Genomic DNA, 19,640 nt, shown 5'->3' on the forward strand with positions numbered 1-19,640 from the left:
ATCTGTCTTCTATGACCAAGTCAATTCTGTATCCACCTTGCCAACTCACGTCTGATTCTATGCGACTTCACTTCCTGCACCAGTCTGCCATGAGGGACCTTGTCAAAGGCCTTACTGAAGTCCATGTAGACAACATCCACTGCCCCACCCTCATCAACCATCTTCATCACTTCCTTGAAAAACTCGATCAAGTTAGTGAGACATAACCCCCCTTTCACAAAACCATGTTGCCTCTCGCTAATAAGTCCACTTATTTTCAAGTGGGAATAAATCCTGTCTCAAAGAATTCTCTCCAATAATTTCCCTACCACTGACGTAAGGCTCACTGGCCTGTAATTACCTGGATTATTCTTGCTGTCCTTCTTAAACAAGCTATTCTCCAATCCTCTGGGACCTCCCCTGCAGCCAGTGAGGGTACAAAGATTTCTCTCCACAGATGCTATGAGACCTAATGAGTTTATTGGTATTTCCTGTGTTTATTGTTGGAGTCACATGCATGCCAAGATGGCAGATTGCCTTCCCTAATGGACATCAGTGAGCCAGTCACTGAATCATGGAATTCCTAAAGTTTCATGGTCACTATTACTGAGACTAGTTTTCAATTCCAGATTCAAATCCAATCAAACCTGAATTCCACTAGCTGTCACATTCCAGGGCATTTCTATGGGTCTCTAGATTGCTAATGCAGTGGAAGTACCACTCATCACTATCTCTTTAACACTTTCGTTCCTAGGTAGACTGTTGTTGTTCTGTTGATATGATGAACACTAGCCCTAATGTTTCTTTCTCTATTTTTCTCTTTGCTGTTGCTGACGGACCGCAGTCTATGAACTCAACTACTTAAACAATAACTTATGGATGGGCTTTGCTATGTTAATCTTCTCGCTCATCGCATCCACACTTTACATCTTAAGCTACGTTGTGGTCAATTTCAAGGTAATCATCGACAACAGAGGGTACAGTTTGGGACTTGGTGGTGTAAAGTGTTTGAATATTGGCTGGTAACATCTGTAATGTTAGTTCCCATTTGTCATGATGTGGAGATGCTGGCGTTGGACGAGGGTAAACGCAGTAAGAAGTCTGACAACACCCAGGTTTAAGTCCAACCGATTTATTTGATAATAAACTCACAAGCTTTCGAGGTTTACCTCGAAGGTTGAGAGGCGACCTGATAGAGGTTTATAAAATGTTGAGAGGAATGGATAGGGTGGATTCTCAGAGGCTATTTCCCCAGGTTGAAATGGTCGCTACGAGAGGACACAGATTTAAGGTGCGGGGAGGAAAGTACAGAAGTGATGTTAGGGGTAAGTTTTTCACTCAGAGGGTGGTGAATGAGTGGAATCGGCTGCTGTCAGTGGTGGTGGAGGCGAACTCGCTGGGGTCTTTTTAAAGACTTCTGGATGAGTATATGGGGTTTTATGGGATTGGGGGTTATAGATAGGTGTTGATGTGATCAGCGCAACTCGTGGGCCGAAGGGCCTGTTTGTGCTGTAGTGTTCTATGTTCTATGTTTACCTCTTCACCTGATGAAGAGGTAAACCTCGGAAGCTTGTGAGTTTACTCTCAAATAGATCGGTTGGACTTAAACCTGGTGTTGTCAGACTTCTTACTGAGTTCCCATTTGTTCCAGGGCAATAGAACGTAACTATGGGCTAACTCCTAAGTCAACTGCTAGAGAGGTTCTGAGGTTTGGATCTGAGATGTTTGTAAACTTCCATCCACACATGACCTGTGGTTCCTGACCACCTGAAGGTCAAGTTAATTCTGGCGGTCAACTTTCTCTCACAGTGAGGTGTTCGCCCAGGAAGGGGAGGTAGATCAGGGATGTGAGAGCAGAATCTTCCAAGATTACTTTTAAACTATTCCTTCAGACATGACATGGCACATGCATGCAAATTCTGCTTCTAGTTTCTACATTTATGTGTAAAGAATTCCACACATTCACTACCTCCCAAGAGAGGGTCCACCGTCTACAAGGAACAAGTCAGGAGTGTGATGGAATACTCTCCACTTGCCTGGATGGATGCAGCTCCAACAACACTCATGAGGCTTGACACCATCCAGGACAAAACAATCCTCTTGATTGCATCCATAAATATTCACTCCCTTCACCAGCAATGCACAGTAGCAGTAATGTGTACTATCTACAAGGTACATTGCAGGAACACATACTGTGGGAGGCATGGTGGCACAGTGGTCAGCACTGCTGCCTCACAGTGCCAGGGACACGAGTTCAGTTGCTGGCTTGAAGCACTGCATGTGTGGAGTTTGCACATTCTACTCGTATATGCGTGGGTTTCCTTCAGATGCTCTGGTTTCCTTGCACAGTCCAAAAATGTGCAGGTTAGGTTGATTGGCCAAGCTAAATTGCCACTTAGTGTCAGGGGGTCTAGCCGGATAAATACGCGGGATTACGGGGATAGGGGTCGGAGAGATTGTAGCCGGTGCAGCTGATGGCTGAATGATCTCTTTCCACACTGTAGGGATTCTATGATTCTATGAACTCACTAAGACTCCTTAAACAAGGCCTTCCAAAGCATGGGAACACCCCACCTGGATATACCCCCCCAAGGTACTCACCATCCTGACTTAGAAATATGTCACTAGGTCAAAACCTGGAATTCCCTCCCTACCAGCACTGTGGGTGTTGAAGGGCAATGAATGCTGGCCTTGATGGCAGTTATCCTATGAGGAAAGGTTGGATAGGTTGGGCTGTACCCATTGGAGTTTAGAAGATTAGATGTGATCTTACTGAAACATGAAAGACCCTGAGGTGACTTAAGAGGTGGATGCTGAGAGGACGTTCTCCCCTTGTGGGAGAGACAAGACAAGAAGACACAGTTTAAAAATAGGGACTGGAATTTTACGCCCCGCCCGCAATGGGAATCAGATCAGTTGAGGGTGCAGAAGGGTTCACTGACCTCAGGCAGGATTTTATGGCTTCGGGATGAGTGGGGCCATAAAATCCCGCCCAGGGAGTCTCCCATTCAAGACAGAGAGGAAGAGATTTTTTTTCTCTCAGCTGTTTGTGACTCTGTGGCAGGGAGGAGTGGAGGTTGGGTCATTGAATATGTTTAAGGCAGAGGTAGAGGAGTCAAAGGTTATAGAGGTTAGATAGGAGATCGGAGTTGAGGCCACAATCAGATCAGCCATGATCTTATTGAATGGTGGAGTGTATGCTTTAAAGCCTGGAATTGCCTCCCTTTAAACCTCTCCTCTTCGTCCTCCTTTAACACGCTCCTTCAAACCTGCTTCACTGGTCCTCGTATCTTATGTGCTTTTTTCCTTTATTCATTCGTGGGACATGGGCATTACTAGCTGGGCAGCATTTATTGCCCATCCCTAGTTGTTCTTGGAGGGCAGTTGAGAGTCAACCACATTGCTGTGGCTCTAGAGTCACGTGTAGGGCAGACCTGATAAGGATGGCAGATTTCCTCCCCTAAAGAACATTAATGGACCAGTGGGGTTTTTCTGACAATCGATAGTTGTTTCATGGTCGTCAGTAGATTCCTAATTCCAGATATTTTTAATTGAATTCAGATTCCACCATCTGCCACGGCGGGATTCACACATCAGTTGAGTTTCTGGATTAATAGTCTAGCAATCACACCACTAGGCCATTGCCTCCCCTTGGGATGTTTTCCAACTTTGTAAGACTATATGAATGAAATTTGAGGTTGCTGTTGATGTGGTGATGGGGTTAGATGAAGTAGAAGTGAAGTAGGTTCATAAAACCAGCATGAGCTAAATGGGCCAAATGGCCTGCTCCAGCCCTATATGTTAAACATGAAATAAGAAGGCATTTGGAAATATGTCAAATAGAGGCTGTAGCTTTAAACAAAAGAATAAAAGTGTTCTTTCTTCTTTTCTCCTCTCCCCAACTACCACCTTTTTTTCTAATATCCAGCATAGCCTGCAGCTTGCTGGGTTCTTCATGTTCCTGTTTCTGGTGGGCTTATGGTTCATTATCACATCCATAGGCAGACGGAACCTCATCATTGACTTGAATGAGGACACATACGAGTTCTACATTCACCGATACCTCCAGCACAAGGGCAGCTTGGACGAAATGTACATCAGGCTCACACGCCAAATATCCGGTGAGTGCAATGAAGCTGCGGACCTCACATCTCCACATTTCTGATGCCATGCATTACTTGGCTCAGCAAGCACAGTTTGTGCAAGAAAGAAGCCAGATCACTCATTCACCTGTTGATACCAGCCATGCACATTTAAGATGCCCAATTTGTGTCTACTCCGCTAAGGGACTAGCATCCCTCTCTCTGAGCCTGAAGCTGTGGATTCAAGTCCCTCTCCTGCACTTGATGTCCAAAGAAGCTGCGTTCACAATGTGGCCAAACAGATTGAGTGTTGACCTGTCAATCCTTCCAGCAAACGTCAATGACAGGCGATAAGAGTGGGAGAGATTCTGGATCAGCCACGTGGTGGAAAGAACATTGGAGCCTCTACCATGACTATCCACAGCTCCAGCCTACAACACACATGTAAAAATGCATGTTGCCATTGTCACTCAGACTCCCTCAAACACTACCTCTGAGCAGAGTATTGTCCTGTACATTGGTTACCAGTCACATTGTGGTTAAGTGAGAATTCCTGTCTGGCTGATAGGAAATCTGGAATAGGCAGAAAAGGAAGCTGTGATTAATTCAGAATTCCAGATGTGACTGAATTGAGAATCTAGATATTTCGATTGAGAATCCAGCTGTGAATAATTTGCAATGCAGATATGGATAAATAGAACTCCAGAAAAAATTAATGGGGAATCCAGATGTGATTAACTGGAAATACAGATAAGTAAAGTTTATTTATTAGTCACAAGTAAGGCTTACATTAACACTGCAATAAAATAACTGTTAAATTCCCCAAGTCACCAAACTCTGGCACCTGTTCGGGTCAATGCACCTAACCAGCACGTCTTTCAGAGTGTGGAAGGAAATCCATGTAGACACAGGGAGAAAGTGTAAATTCCACACAGGCAGTGACCCAAGCCAGGAATAGAACTCGGACTCCCTAGTGCTGTGAGGCAGCTACGCTAACCACTTTGCCACCGTGCCACCCAGGTTATTAATTGAGACCCTGGACTGGGGTAATCAGAATCTAGATGCGAATAATTGGGAATCCAGAACAGGCAAATTGCATCGATGGTTATTAAATAAAGTAGACAATCATCTTGTGTGTGATCTCAGTTCAGGGGCTGCACACGTGAGCTTTTTAACTTTTCTGTGCATTGGTAAAGTGATAAGCCAGAAAACAGAGAATGCAAGTGTTTATTTTGCTGCTTTAATTCCTTCGTAACCGGATGATGGGAGGTGCTTATTTGATAAATATATACACAAAGAGTATCCATAATATGTGAGATTTAAACTAAAATTAGTGCATGGGACTAAAAGAGTATTGTCTTGGCCATACTTATGGCTAGTCAGTGATTTCAATTGGAAAACATGTTGGAGACAGCACATTAGCCTTCTCTCCCTATTCACTGATGAAAGATTGAATAAGAGACTAATATTTACACACTTCATAAACTTTTATTTACAGAGATACATACCTCAAGCATGCTCCAAACTCAGTAGCTTTGGTCACTTTTCTTGAGGAAGGACATAGTGGTGTTGGAGGCAGCTCAGAGGAGGTTCACTAGATTGATTCCAGAGATGAGGGGTTTGTCATATGAGAAGTTGAGCAGTTTTGACCTACACTCTCGAGAGTTTAGAGGATGAGAAAAGAACTAATTGAGGTGTTGTAATAACTCAGGAAGCCAACTGGTTAGGCAATTGTTTGTTGCCATGGCAACTCATATTCCACAAGTCCCACAGGGAGGTCAATTAGGGATTCCCCATGTAAGTCCTGGGGGGTTATCATTGGTATATAAGGTGCTAAAGGTGATAAAGTAGATATAGAAAGTATGTTTCCTCTTGTGGGGCAATCTAGAATGAGAGGTCATAGTTTTAGGATGGGGGGTAGCAAATTTAAAACAGAAATGGGGAGAAATTATTTTTCGCAAAGCATTGTGAATCTATGGAAGTTATAACTCACAGTGGATTTCAGGACATTGAGTAAATCTAAGGAGGAGATTAGACAGATTTTTAATGAGTAATAGGAGGAAGGGTTATGGAGAATGGGCAGGAAAGTGGAGTTGAGATCAGCCATGATGGTATTGAATGGTGGAGGGGGCTCGAGGGGCTGAATGGCCTATTCCTGCTCTTCGTTCTTATGATCTTCTCCAATGATCTTTTCCAGGACAGGGAAAGTTTTACTACAAGTTAATCCTGAATGGCACTTACATTGAAGTACTAAGTCTGACTGGCATCAAATTCTCCACCAATCCAGAGGTAAATTTTATTTGTATTTCTAAGGGGTAAATTTACGTCAGAAGTTATAAAGTGTCATGAAGAAAACCGGCCGTCAGTGAGTCTGCTGGTGACAAGAGATCAGGTTCGATTGAACCTGTACTGAGTTAGACAGGGGTTACTTGTCGATTTGGCCCAAAATTTTCTGGCTCCATTACTTCAAACACACTGCCCTTTAAACATGGTCCACATTCTCGCTTCATTGGGACATGGGAATTGGTGGACGAAAGTAATCAGGGCCCATCTCATTCATCTTCTGCCATCCTGATAGTCACATAATATTACAATTGATCTTGTCAGCTGAGCGTAGTGAACAATTGCTATCAATTAGTCTACAACAGACGCAGCCAGGCCTGAGGTGAACAAATCAGCACCCACGCCAATTCCCCCCCTTCCCCTCCAATGGTGAAAAGCTTTCAGATCCATTGATCCAAAATTACCTGGGGTCATAGAATCCCCAAGTGCAGAAGAGGCCATTTGGCCCATCGAGTCTGTACTGACCACAATCCCACCCAGGCCCCATTCCCATAACCTCTCATATTTACCTTGCTAATCTCCTGACACTGCGGTTGATTTAACATTGCCAATCCACCTAACCTGCACATCTTTGGACTGTGGGAAGAAGCCGTAGCATCCAGAGGAAACCCACGCAGACACGAGTAGAATGTGCAAACGCCACACAGACTGTGCCCTAAGGCTGGAATTGAACCTGGGTCCCTGGCATTATGAGGCAGCAGTGCTAACTGCGATGCCATCATGCCACCTGTTCATTTCCAATATATTGTATACACATCATGTATCAAATTACTTAGTCCCATCACATTAGGTTAAAGTCCAACAGGTTTATTTGGTAGCACAAGCTTTTGGAGTGTTGCCCCTTCATCAGCTGAGTGGAGAGTTGGGTTCACAAACTGGGCATATGTAGACACAGACTCAATTTCAAGATAATGGTTGGAATGAGAGTCTTAACTCTCATTCCATCTGGTAATCAAGCCAATTACAGGTACAGACAATGCGAGTGGAGAAAGGGATATTGACAGGTTAAAGAGGTGTGAATTGCCTCAAGCTAGGACAGTTAGAACGATTTTGCAAGCCCAGGCCAAATGGTAGGGGTTACGCATAGTGTGACATGAACCCAAGATCCCATTTGAGGCTGTCCTCATGTTTGCAGAACTTAGCTGTCAATTTCTGCTCGACAGTTCTACGTTATCATGTGTCTTGAAGCATTGGAGAACACTTACCTGAAGATGGGAGGCTGAATGCTCTTGACTGCTGAAGTGTTCCCTGACAGGAAGGGAACACTCCTGTCTGATGATTGTCAAGTGGTGTCCATTCATCCATTGTTGGAACATCTACATGGTCTCGCCGATGTACCATGCCTTGGGACATCTTTTCCTGCAGCGTATCAGGAAGACAACATTGGCTCAGTCGCAAAAGTATGTACCATGTACATGGTGGATGATGTTCTCACATGGGATGATGACATCTGTGTCGATGATCCGGCAGGTCTTGCAGAGGTTGCTGTGGCAGGGTTGTGTGGTGTTGTGGTCACTGTTCTCCTGAAGGCTGGGTAGTTTGCTGTGGACAGTGGTCTGTTTGAGGTTGTGTGGTTGTTTGAAGGCAAGTAGTGGGGTGTGGGGATGGCCTTGGCAAGATGTTTGCCATCATCAATGACGTGTTGAAGGCTCCAAAGAAAATGTTGTAGCTTCTCCTCTCCAGGGAAGTACTGGAAGATGAAGGGTACTGTGTCCGCAGTGTTCTGTGTTTGTCTTCTGAAGAGGTCGATGTGGTTTTTCGCTGTGGCGCTTTGGAACGGTCAATCGATGAGTCGAGTGCCATATCCTATTCTTATGAGGGCGTGGAGAAGCTACATCATTCCAACTATTATCTTGCAACTGAGTCTGTGTTTGTATATGCCCTGTTTGTGAACCTACTTCTCTACTCACCTAACGAAAAAGCTCTCTAAGAGCTCATGCTACCAAATAAACCTATTGGACTTTAACCTGGTGTTGTGAGAATTCTTACTGTGGCCACCCCAGTCCAATGCCAGCAACTCTACATCAAATTACTGATAGACTGGATCTTTTTTTCCCTTCTTTCGTGGCGTGGCGCATCAGGGTGCAGGGTAAGATACCAGAGGCTTAAGATTGAAAATCAGGAGTGGACCAGAACACAAGGAGAGTTTGAGAATTCAGACTCATTTCCTTCCACATTTGTTGAGCTCAGCAGAAGCAGCCTTGATGGGCACTGGGTGCTCAGGTTTGAGGTTGACCTTGTTGTGCCTTCATGTGGTTGAAGAGTTCACCAGCTCAGTTGGGCAGGTTGTTGGGAGAATAAATTTGGGGTGCACAGTGGCCAGCAGGATCCAGTGTCTTCATAGAAAGATAGAATCCCTACAGTGTAGATGGAGGCCATTCAGCCCATTGAACCTGCACCAACAACAATCCTGCCCTGTCCCATAATCCCTTGTATTTACCCTGCTTATCCTTCTGACACTAAGGGGCAATTTAGCATGGCCAATCCACCTAACCTGCACATCTTTGGAGTGCGGGAGGATACCGGAGCGCTGGGAGGAAACCCACACAGACACGGGGAGAATGTGCAATCTCCACACAGACCAAAAAAGTCAGAATTGAACCTAGATCCCTAGAGCTGTGAGGCAGCAGTGCTAGCCACTGTGCTGCCCCCAAACATATTCTGAACATAATCGGTAGGGTCCAACAGTCAAGTCAAATTCATTTCTATAAGCAAGCCTCAATTGTTTCTGTTTTTCAGAAGCTTGAAAATTTAGGGGTGAGACTGGCTGCCAAGTTAAACTTGAACTACTTTGACTGTGTGGATCTATCAACCAAACATGTCATCAGGCACTGGCCTAGGTACAAAGTCAAAAACAGAAGAGGTACCAAGGGTTGGGCGTTGAATGTTTAAAACCATCTAATAAAAAAACTCAAGTGCTGCTGAGTCAAAGGGAGGCTGCTCCTGACATTTACGATGTAATCTCTATTTTGTAATTACCTTCATTTTCCTTAACTTCTCAGAACTCAGGAATGAGAAATCTTACATTAAAAAATATTTGGGAAAATATCTCTGAATGCCCCATTCACTGCCTTCTCAAAAACTGTAGAATACTTCTGCAGCTTTGTGAATGAAACTAGAAGCAGGATTGCACCATTTGGTCCTTCAAGCCTGCTCTGCCATTGATCTTGATCAAGGCTGATCATCGAATTCAATATCTTAATTCCCCCTTCCCTCCATATCCCTTGATCTCTTTAGATCCAATTTCTTCTTGAAATCGCACAACCTTTGGGCCTCAGCTACTTCCTGTGGACGTGAATTCCACACATTCACCACCCTCTGGGTGAAGAAATTTCCCCTTACCTCAGTCCTAAATGTTTTAGCCCCTCATCCTCAAACTATGACCCCCAATTCCGGATTCCTCCCCCCCCCCCCCCCATTGAGGACATTCTTTCTGAATCTACCCTGTCTAACCCTGTTAGAATTTTATAAGTTTCTATGAGCTCCCCTCTCACTCTTCTAAACTCCAGTGAATATAATCCTAAACAATTCTCCTCATATGACAGACCTGCCATCCCAGAATCAGCCTGGTAAACCTTCACTGTGCTCCCTCTATTACCAAGTAAGACTGAATTTGGACATCGGGGCAGAAGATGAGAGAGCTTTAGTCCTCTATCTCCTTATGCCCTGCCATTCTGCCTCACATTCTTCTAAACTCCAGAGTGTAACCTCCCAATCTACTCAGCCTCTCATTATGAGACAATCTTCCCATCCCAGGAACCAATGTAATGAACCTTCGCTGCACCATCTGTAACGTATCTATGCCTTTCCTTAATTAGGAAGAGCAAAACTGAGCACTGTCCTCCAGATTGGTCCAAGGATTTTTTATTCCTGTACCCCAATCCCTTTACAGCAAATGGCAACACACGATTCTTTTTTTAATAATTTCATGCCGTATGTGCTAATTTTCTTGCACCTTGTGTAAGAAATCAATCCCTCCAAAGATCAACAGTTACAAGTTTCAAGCATTTTAAAAAAATTCTGCTCTTTTATTCTTAGTCCAAAGTGAACCTTTGCAATTCCCTACATTGTATTCCATCTGCCATCTTGTTGCTCACTCACTAAACCTGTCTATACCTCTTTACTGCCTCTATGTGTCCTCCACACACAGCTTCCCTTTCCATCTAGCTTTGCATTGTCAGAAAACTTAGATACGTTACCTATTCTCTGCCTGTTTAAGTCATTACTATAAATTGTAAATAGCTCAGGCATCAGCATTGATCTTTGCGGCAATCTATTATTCACAGCCTGCCAACTTGAATATGCCCCATTTATGCCTACTCTTTGGTTCCTATCCATAAATCAGTCCTTTATCCAGGCTAATACATCACTCCCAACACCAGGAGCCTTTGAGTTGCACTTTATTGAACGTTTTTGGAAATCCAAATGTTACACACCTACTGCCTTCCTTTTATTTATTGTACCGGTTAGATCCTTAGAAAACTCCAATAAATTTGCCAATCAATGGTTTCGGCAAAACACCTGCCGGCACTAATACCCAGCCACTGCCTGTTATCGGCTGTCACCTATCAGCTGCACACTACGGAGCTGTATATCGGAAGATTGTCGGTGAGGTACAACCCCCACCCACCCCAGGGTCACCTCTAACATTGTTTAACTTGGTAAACACTGTGTGGTTGTTGATACACTGGCACTGGATACATGACAGCACGAGTCAACAATGATCTACTGGGAAAATCCCATTAGCAAGAGTGATCCACAGTGACTGACACCACAGTATCAATGTTTAGGAAAGCAAGTGGGGAAGCTAACTAAATCATCCAATGCTGTTTTCTGACATAAAGCAATTATTTGCTGTGTATTATCTGTACTGTAATCTATTGTGTGTGTTGACACATCTGTGCATGAGAAAGCATCTCTAGTGTAGTTCAGGAACATCACTCATTTGTCTCCAACCAGCAAACTCAGAACTTCTTTCCCTAAGCCTCTCTATCTCTCTACTACTCCTTCCTTTAAGCTGTTCATTAGAACTTATCTCTTTGAACATTCTCTTAGTATCAGTCTTAATATCGCTTTGTGTGGCTCAGTGTCAAATTTTGCCTTGAAACATTCCTGTGACTTGCTCAAAACATGTGTGGTATTAAAGGCAATGAAAAATGCAAATTCTTGTTGTTGTTGTTGTATTTGTATGCACAAAATGCTTCTTTGGTCACCTGCCTGTGTCTCGGATTATCACAAAATCACAGAATCACAAAGTACTACAGTGCAGAAGAGGCCCTTCAGCCCATTGAGTCTGCATCAACACACGAAAGGACCTGATCTGCCCACCTAATCCCACTTGCCAGCACTTGGCCCATTGCCTCGAATGTTATGACATGCCAAGTACTCATCCAGTTACATTTTAAAGGATGTGAGGCATCCCGCCTCCACCTCTCTCCCAGGCAGAGCATTCCCAGACTGTCACCGCCCTCTGAATAAAAATGTTTTTCCTCAAATCCCCCCAAACCTCCCACCCTTCACTTTTAACTTGTGCCCCCTTGTAACTGACCCTTCAACTAAGCGCAGCAGTTGCTCCCTATCCACCCTGTCCAAGCCCCTCGGAATCTGGAACACCTCAATCAGGTCACCCCTCAGTCTGCTCTGCTCCAGAGAAAACAACTCAAACCTACCCAACCTCTCTTTATAACTTAAATGTTCCATCCCAGGCAGCATCCTGGTGAATCTCCTCTGCAAACCTTCCAGTGCAATCACATCCTTCCTATAATGTGGCAACACCCAGTACTCCAGTATGGCCTCATCAAAGTTCTATACAACTTCAACATGACCTCTCTGTTTTTGTAATCTTTTACCTGGATTAATAAAGGTGACTGTGCCATGTGCCTTTTTCACCATCATATTTACCTGCCTTTCCATCTTCAGAGATCTATGGACAAACACACAAAGGTCCCTTCGTTCTTCGGAACTCCCCAGTGTCAGACCTTTCATAGTATACTTCTTTGTCAAATTACTCTTTCCAAAGTGCATCTCATCACGCTTTTCAGAGTTAAATTCCATCTGCCACTTATCCGCCCATTTGACAGTCTCATCTATATCTTCCTGTAACTAAAGACACTCAACCTCACTGTTAACCACCCGGTTAATCTTTGTATCATCAGCAAACTTAATGATCCTACCCTCCACATAGTCATCTATGTCATTTATGTAAATGATGAACAATAGGGGGCCCAGCACAGATCCCTGTGTTATGCTATTGGCCACTGGCCTTCGGTCACTATAGCAGCCATCTGTCACCGCCCTCTGTCTCCTACCAATTATGAATCCACCTTATCAGATCACCCCGTATCCCATGCGCATTTGCCTTCTTATCCATGAACAGTTTAACCCAATTTCCTGTGGTCAGTTTATTTCTCAATCCTTTGACGTTCCCCTTGCATATTCTTAAAACCCTGTGAGTTTTCCTTCTCAAATCGAATCAGATTCTGTTCACTGTTCACAGAATGGTCACTTACCATCAGGCTGCCAATTTATTCTGGTTCATTACTCTTCACTGAATCAAGTTTGGCCTACTATTGTTGCCAACATTCTGCAAATTCAGTTCCTTTGAGCTGTTATACTCAAAATATGACAAATGTATGAAATAGAAGCAGAAGTAGACCATTTGGCCCTTGGAGTCCAGGCTGCCATTCGGTAAGAATATGGCTGATCTGTTGTGTTTCAAATTCCACATTCACATCTACACCTGATAACTTTTGATTCAATTGCCTAACAAGCATATATCTACCTCTGCCTTACAAATATTCAATGACCCTGTCTCTGCAACACTCTGAGGCAGAGATCCAAAGTTGCACAATCCCCTGGGAGAAAGAAATTCTCCTTGTCTCTATCCAAATAGGGCAACCCCTAATTTTCAAACACTGCCCCTTAGTTATAATTTCCATTATGATGATACTGTGCCATGGATATATTTTATGTTTCTATAGAATGTTTTGAGATTCAGTATTTTTTTACAGGTAGTTGGTGTGTCTGGAAAACACACAGCTCAGATGCTGGATAGCAGGATAATTACTCATTTTAGAAATGTGGTGTTTATTTAGGAGAGTGCTTTTGGACTTCTGTTTACAAAAACAAAAGGTCCCCTGGGTTTTTATGAATTAAAGGAATGGCAGCTAGTCTTTTGATATAATATGATGATACAGAGCTGGACCTGTAGCAGAGAAACTGTTTTTTGTTTCATTTTCGAGTTCAGTAGATGTCGTATACGTGGATTTTAGTAAGACGTTTGATAAGGTTCCCCATGATAGGCTCATGAAGAAAGTAAGGAGGTGTGGGATAGAAGGAAATTTGGCCGATTGGATAAGTAATGAGCTGTCTCAGAGAAGACAAGGCGTGGTGGTGGAGGGAAAATATTCAGACTGGAGATCAGTTACCTGTGGTGTACCACAGGGATCAGTGCTGGGTCCTCTGTTATTTGTGATTTTTATCAATGACTTGGAAGAGGGGGCTGAAGAATGGGTCATTAAATTTGCTGATGACACCAAGATTGGTGGAGTAGTGGATGAGGTGGAGGGCTGTTGTAGGCTGCAAAGAGACATTGATAGGATGCAGAGCTGGGCCAAAAAGTGGCAGATGGAGTTTAACCCTGATAAGTGCGAGGTGATTCATTTTGGTCAGACAAACTTGAGTGCGGATTACAGGGTCAATGGCAGGGTTCTGAGGAATGTGGAGGAACAGAGAGATCTTGGGCTTCATATCCACAGATCTCTGAAGGTTGCCACTCAAGTGGATAGAGACGTGAAGAAGGGTTATAGTGTGTTAGCATTTATTCACATGGGGTTTGAGATTAAGAGCCATGGGGTTATGCTGCAACTATACCAGATGTTGATGAGACCTCATTTGGAATATTGGGTGCAGTTCTGGCCACCTCACTATAAGAAGGATGTGGAAGCATTGGAGAGAGTGCAGAGATTTACCAGGATGCTGCCTGGTTTGGAGGGAGGTCTTATGAGGAAAGGTTGAGGGAGCTGGGGTTTTTCTCTTTAGAGCAGAGGAGGATGAGAGGCAACTTAATAGAAGTTTATAAGATGATGAGGGGGATAGCTAGAGTGGACGTGCGGAGACTATTTCCTCGGGTGGATGTAGCTGTTACTAGAGGGCATAACTATAAGTTCATGGTGGGAGATATAGGAGGGATGTCCGAGGGAGATTCTTTACTCAGAGAGTGGTTGGGGTGTGGAATGGACTGCCTGCTGTGATAGTGGAGTCAGACACTTTAGGAACTTTCAAGCAGTTATCGAATAGGCACATGGAGCACACCAGAATGATAGGGAGTGGGATAGCTTGATCTTGGGTTTGGACAAAGCTCGGAACAACATTGAGGGCCGAAGGGCCTGTGCTGTGCTGTACTGTTCAATGTTTCAGTTGCTGACTGGAGCTGCGTGAAGATAGAAGTCTGCTCTCTTTTTCTTCACAAAATTTCTCTGGAAGCACCAAGGATGTTATGTTAACCTAAGTTAGAGCAAGTGTATCTGTGATTGCTCACTGTATTTAAAATGGGTTTCAAATCTATAGGAAGACTGTTGCTTATTTGGAACTGGAATAGTGATGTTAGAAATTAGAGTTTCTTCTTTTCATATTGTTCAACTGTTTAGGGTTAAACTGTTTCATTTTGTTAGAGTTATGCTTAAATTGTGTTATGAATAAAGCTTGCTTTGAAGAAAGACCCCTAATTTGTCAGCGAAATTACCCCTGGAACAGAGCATCTTTTTCTCACAAAGATGCTAAATTGTTGAGGACTGGTCTGGCTTTAAAAATACTGTGTGGTTCTACTCCGGGTTCCTAACACTACGTCCACCTTGTTTAAGCCGTTCAGAACCTTCAGTCAAATCATATCTCACTCCAGTGGAACCAACCCAGTCTGTTCAACCTTTCCTCATAAAACAATCCGCTCATTCCAAGTATCAATCTAGCAAATCTCCTCTGATGTATTTAAAACTTCCATAGATAAGGAGACCACAACACCCCAAAGTAATGGGGATGCCATCTCATCAATAACATGTATAAGTGAAGCATAGTATCCTTATTTTTATGTTCAATTCTTCTCATAATAACAGACGGTATTTCATTAGACTGTAGGAAATAGGAACAAGAGTAGGCCACTCAGCTCCTCAAACCTGCTCTACCATTTAATAAGATCGTGGTTCATCCAGTAGTCACAAAGTCTACTTCCCGGCACTGCTGCCTCACAGCGTCAGGGATCCAGGTTCAATTTTGGCCTTGGTCACTGTCTGTGTGGAGTTTGCACTTTATTCCTGTGTCTGCATGAGTTTCCTCTGGGTGCTCCGTTTTTCTCCCACAGCCAAAAGATGTGCAGGTTAGGTGCATTGGCCATGCTAAATTGACCCTAGTGTAAAGGGGATTAGTAGGGTAAATGTGTGGGGTTACAGGAATAGGACCTGGAAGGGATTGCAGTCAGTGCAGACTTGATGGGCTGAATGGCTCCTTCTGCACTGTAGGGATTCTATAATTCTCCTGTCTTTTCTCCATAACCCTATTGATTAAAGATGTATTGATTGCAGCCTTGAAAAGACTCTTCCTGGGGTAAAGAATTCCAATTCTTTGAGAGAAGAAATTCTTCCTCAAATCCACCTTATTCTCTCTGGTCCTACACTCGCCTCGCAGTGGAAGAAGCATCCTCCCAATATTTACCCCGTTAACCCCCTAAGAGTCTTCAATGTTTCAATCATATCTCCTCTCATTCCTCTGAACTCAAGGGCTGGAATTTTACCAGCATACCTGCCCTGGAATTGGGGCGGGCGAGGTTCACAGAATGGAATTCTCCATTGACCTCAGGCAGGATTTTACGAGTCTCGCCTGAGCTAGGTTGTAAAATACCAGCCAAGGGATACCAACCAGCCTCATATTACACACCCTCCATACACAGGATCATCCGAGTAAATGTCCTGCAATGATATCATTCCTTAAATAAGGAGAACAAAACTGTATTATAAATGTGGCCTCACTAGTACCTTGCAGTGTTGCAGTAACACCTGTTTATTCTGATACTCCAGCTCCCTTGAAATAAAAGCCAGCATTCCATTTGCCTTCACTATTACCTTCTGCACCCTATACAGCTGCAGCAAGACCTCCCTACTTTTATATTCAATCCCCCTCGCTATGAAGGCCAGCATCCCATTCGCCTTCCTGACCACCTGCTGCACCTGCAAGCTGGGTTTTTGCGACTCATGCACAAGGACCCCGAGGTCCCTCTGCACCGTCGCCTGCTGCAGTTTTTCGCCACGTAAGTAATAGTCCTTCCTACCATTCTTCCTACCAAAGTGGACCACCTCACACTTGCCAACATTAAATTCCATTTGCCATTTCCTGGCCCATTCGCCCAGCCTATCTAGATCCTTCTGCAGACTCTCCACACCCTCCGCACAATTTGCCTTTCCCCCAATCTTGGTGTCATCAGCAAATTTCGACACCCTGCACTCGGTTCCCTCCTCCAGATCATCTATATAAATGGTAAATAGCTGAGGCCCCAGCACCAACCCCTGGGGCACTCCACTAGTCACCATCCGCCAATCCGAATAGCACCCGTTGACCCCCACTCTCTGTCTCCTATTTGACAACCAATCCTCTATCCACGCTAACACCCTACCCCCAACTCCCTGTCCCCTGACCTTCTGCAATAACCTCTTGTGAGGTACCTTGTCAAACGCCTTCTGAAAATCCAGAAAGACCACATCCACCGGCTCTCCTCTATCCACCGCCCTAGACACATCCTCATAGAACTCCAGTAAATTTGTCAGACACGACTTCCCTTTAATGAAACCGTGCTGCGTCTGCTCTATCAAGCAATTCCCTTCAAGATGCCTCGCAATTTCCTCCTTAATGAGGCCACAGCTGGAGTACTGTGTGCAGTTTTGGGCACCGCACCTGCGCAAGGATATTTTGGCCTTGGAGGGAGTGCAGAGGAGGTTTACTAGGCTGATGCCGGAGTTGAGGGGATTGAGCTATGAGGAGAGGCTGAATAAACTAGGCTTGTACTCGTTAGAGTTTAGAAGAATGAGGGGAGATCTCATTGAGACGTATAAGATGATGAATGGGATGGATAGGATAGAGGTGGAGAGACTCTTCCCGCTCAAAGGACAGTAGGACTAGGGGGCACAGCCTCAAGATAAAGGGGGGTGCGGTTTAGAACGGAGTTGAGGAGGAACTTCTTCACTCAAAGGGTGGTGAATCTCTGGAATTCTCTGCCCGTTGAAGTGGTGGAGGCTACCTCACTAAATATTTTTAAGATGCAGGTTGATGGGTTTTTGATAAGAGAGGGGATTAAGGGTTATGGGGAGAGGGCGGGAAAGTGGAACTGAGCCACGACAGATCAGCCATGATCTTATTGAATGGCGGGGCAGGCTCGAAGGGCTAGATGGCCTACTCCTGCTCCTATTTCTTATGTTCTTATGTTCACCCGTACGCTGGCTTAACCTTCATTACTTGTTATATCTGCAGAATAATTTCTTGTAACTCACACATTAGAACACCTGGATCTCTCCACATTTCAGAATTCTGCAGTTGCTCCACGTTTAAGTAATATTCTGTTTTTTATTATACCTGTCAAAGTGAACAACATTTTCCCCACATTATATCCCATTTGCCAATTTCTGCCCATTTATCAATATTTCTTTGTAAGGTGTTTGTACCCCTCTCTTTCACTCTGAGGTCGTTTCATAGAATAGAATCCCTACAGTGCAGAAGGGGGCCATTCGACCCATCGAGTCTATACTGACTACAATCCCACCCAGGCCCTATCCCTATAACCCCTACCTATTTACCCCACTAATCCCCCTAACGCTAAGTGGCAATTTTAGCATGGTCAATCAACCTAAGCCACACATCTTTGGACTGTGGGAGGAAACTGGAGCATCCAGAGGAAACCCACACAGACATGTGGAGAATGTGCAAACTCCACACAGATAGTCACCTGAGGCTGGAATCAAACCTGGGTCTCTGCTGCTGTGAGGCAGCAGTGCTAACCACTGTGCCACCATGCCACCCTTTACTAAACCTGTCTCATTACTCATTACTAGATCCAAGATAGCCTGGTCCTGGGTTGGCTCCGTGACATATTGTTCCAGGAAACTCTTGATACACACAATGATTGTGTTGTCATAACTACCCTTTCCAAACTGATTAACCCAATCAACATGAAGATGAAAGTCACCCGTAATTATTGCTTTTCACATGTTCTTTATCTGTTCATTTATATCCTGCAGTGTGGCTACTGTTTAGCAGTAGACCCAATCGAGGGGCGGCACGGTAGCACAGTGGTTAGCATTGCTGCTTCACAGTGCCAGAGACCGGGTTCAATTCCCAGTCTGGGTCACTGTCTGTGCAGAGTCTGCTCTTTCTTCCTATGTCTGAGTGGGTTTCCTTGGGATGCTGTGGTTTCCCCCCACAATCCGAAAGATGTGCTGGTTAGGTGCATTGGTCATATTAAATTCCCCCTCAGTGTACTCGAACAGGCATCGCAGTGTGGCGACTAGGGGATTTTCACAGTAACGTCATCACAGTATTAATGGAAGCCTACTTGTGACTAATAAAATAAATAAAAATTAGAAATGAATTGGGCTGTTACTGCTTTCCCCTTAGAGGCCATTCCTCCCTAACAGTATCTAAAGCAGTATATCTGTTCTGCAGGGCAGTGGTCACGGGGGTTCCCGCACTGCCTGCCTCATCCTCTTATTCTGCCAGATGGTCAGTCATTCCCTTTCTGCCTGTGAAGTCTTAGCCTGCAGTGTGACCACTTCTCTGTAGGCGCTATCCACAATACTTGCAGCTTCGCAGACGCTCCACAGTGTTCCCAGCCACCTCTCCAGCTCCAAAACCCAGGCTTCTAGGAGCTGCAGTTGGAGACACTTCCTGCACACATACTGGCCCGAGCACTGGAAAAATTCCTGGCTTCCCACAGGGAGCACAAGGAGCACACCACAGTTTTGAGCTCTCCTACATGACTTACCTTTAAGTCAATCCTTTGGAAGATGTTTAAAATCAAATAATGTCAATTACTTTTATAACCCTGTTGTACAAACTTGTGTGTTTGTAGCAAATAAAGACACAAAGTTGACTTTAAATACTTATAATTTTCTTTTTTCTGCAGCTACTCAAACAACAGTAAATACTTGCAATGCACCAACCAAATACTCACTATCTGTTACTTTAAGTTAATTTCCAAAT

General features: G+C 44.2%; 1 protein-coding gene across 1 annotated transcript; it reads left to right on the forward strand.

Annotated features, from left to right (window-relative positions):
- The first annotated feature begins 857 nt into the window (after positions 1 to 857).
- LOC145361769 (cation channel sperm-associated auxiliary subunit theta-like) lies at positions 858 to 9,815 on the forward strand. Its single transcript, XM_080217739.1, has 4 exons — positions 858 to 936; positions 3,908 to 4,100; positions 6,259 to 6,350; positions 9,144 to 9,815. Exons 1-4 carry the CDS (start codon positions 859 to 861, stop codon positions 9,294 to 9,296), a joined length of 516 nt encoding a protein of 171 aa, XP_080073865.1. The 5' UTR covers position 858; the 3' UTR covers positions 9,297 to 9,815.
- Positions 9,816 to 19,640: the final 9,825 nt, after the last annotated feature.

The sequence above is a fragment of the Carcharhinus amblyrhynchos genome, chromosome 2 (assembly GCF_965287045.1).
Source record: "Carcharhinus amblyrhynchos chromosome 2, sCarAmb.v2.hapA, whole genome shotgun sequence".
Lineage (NCBI taxonomy): Eukaryota > Metazoa > Chordata > Chondrichthyes > Carcharhiniformes > Carcharhinidae > Carcharhinus > Carcharhinus amblyrhynchos.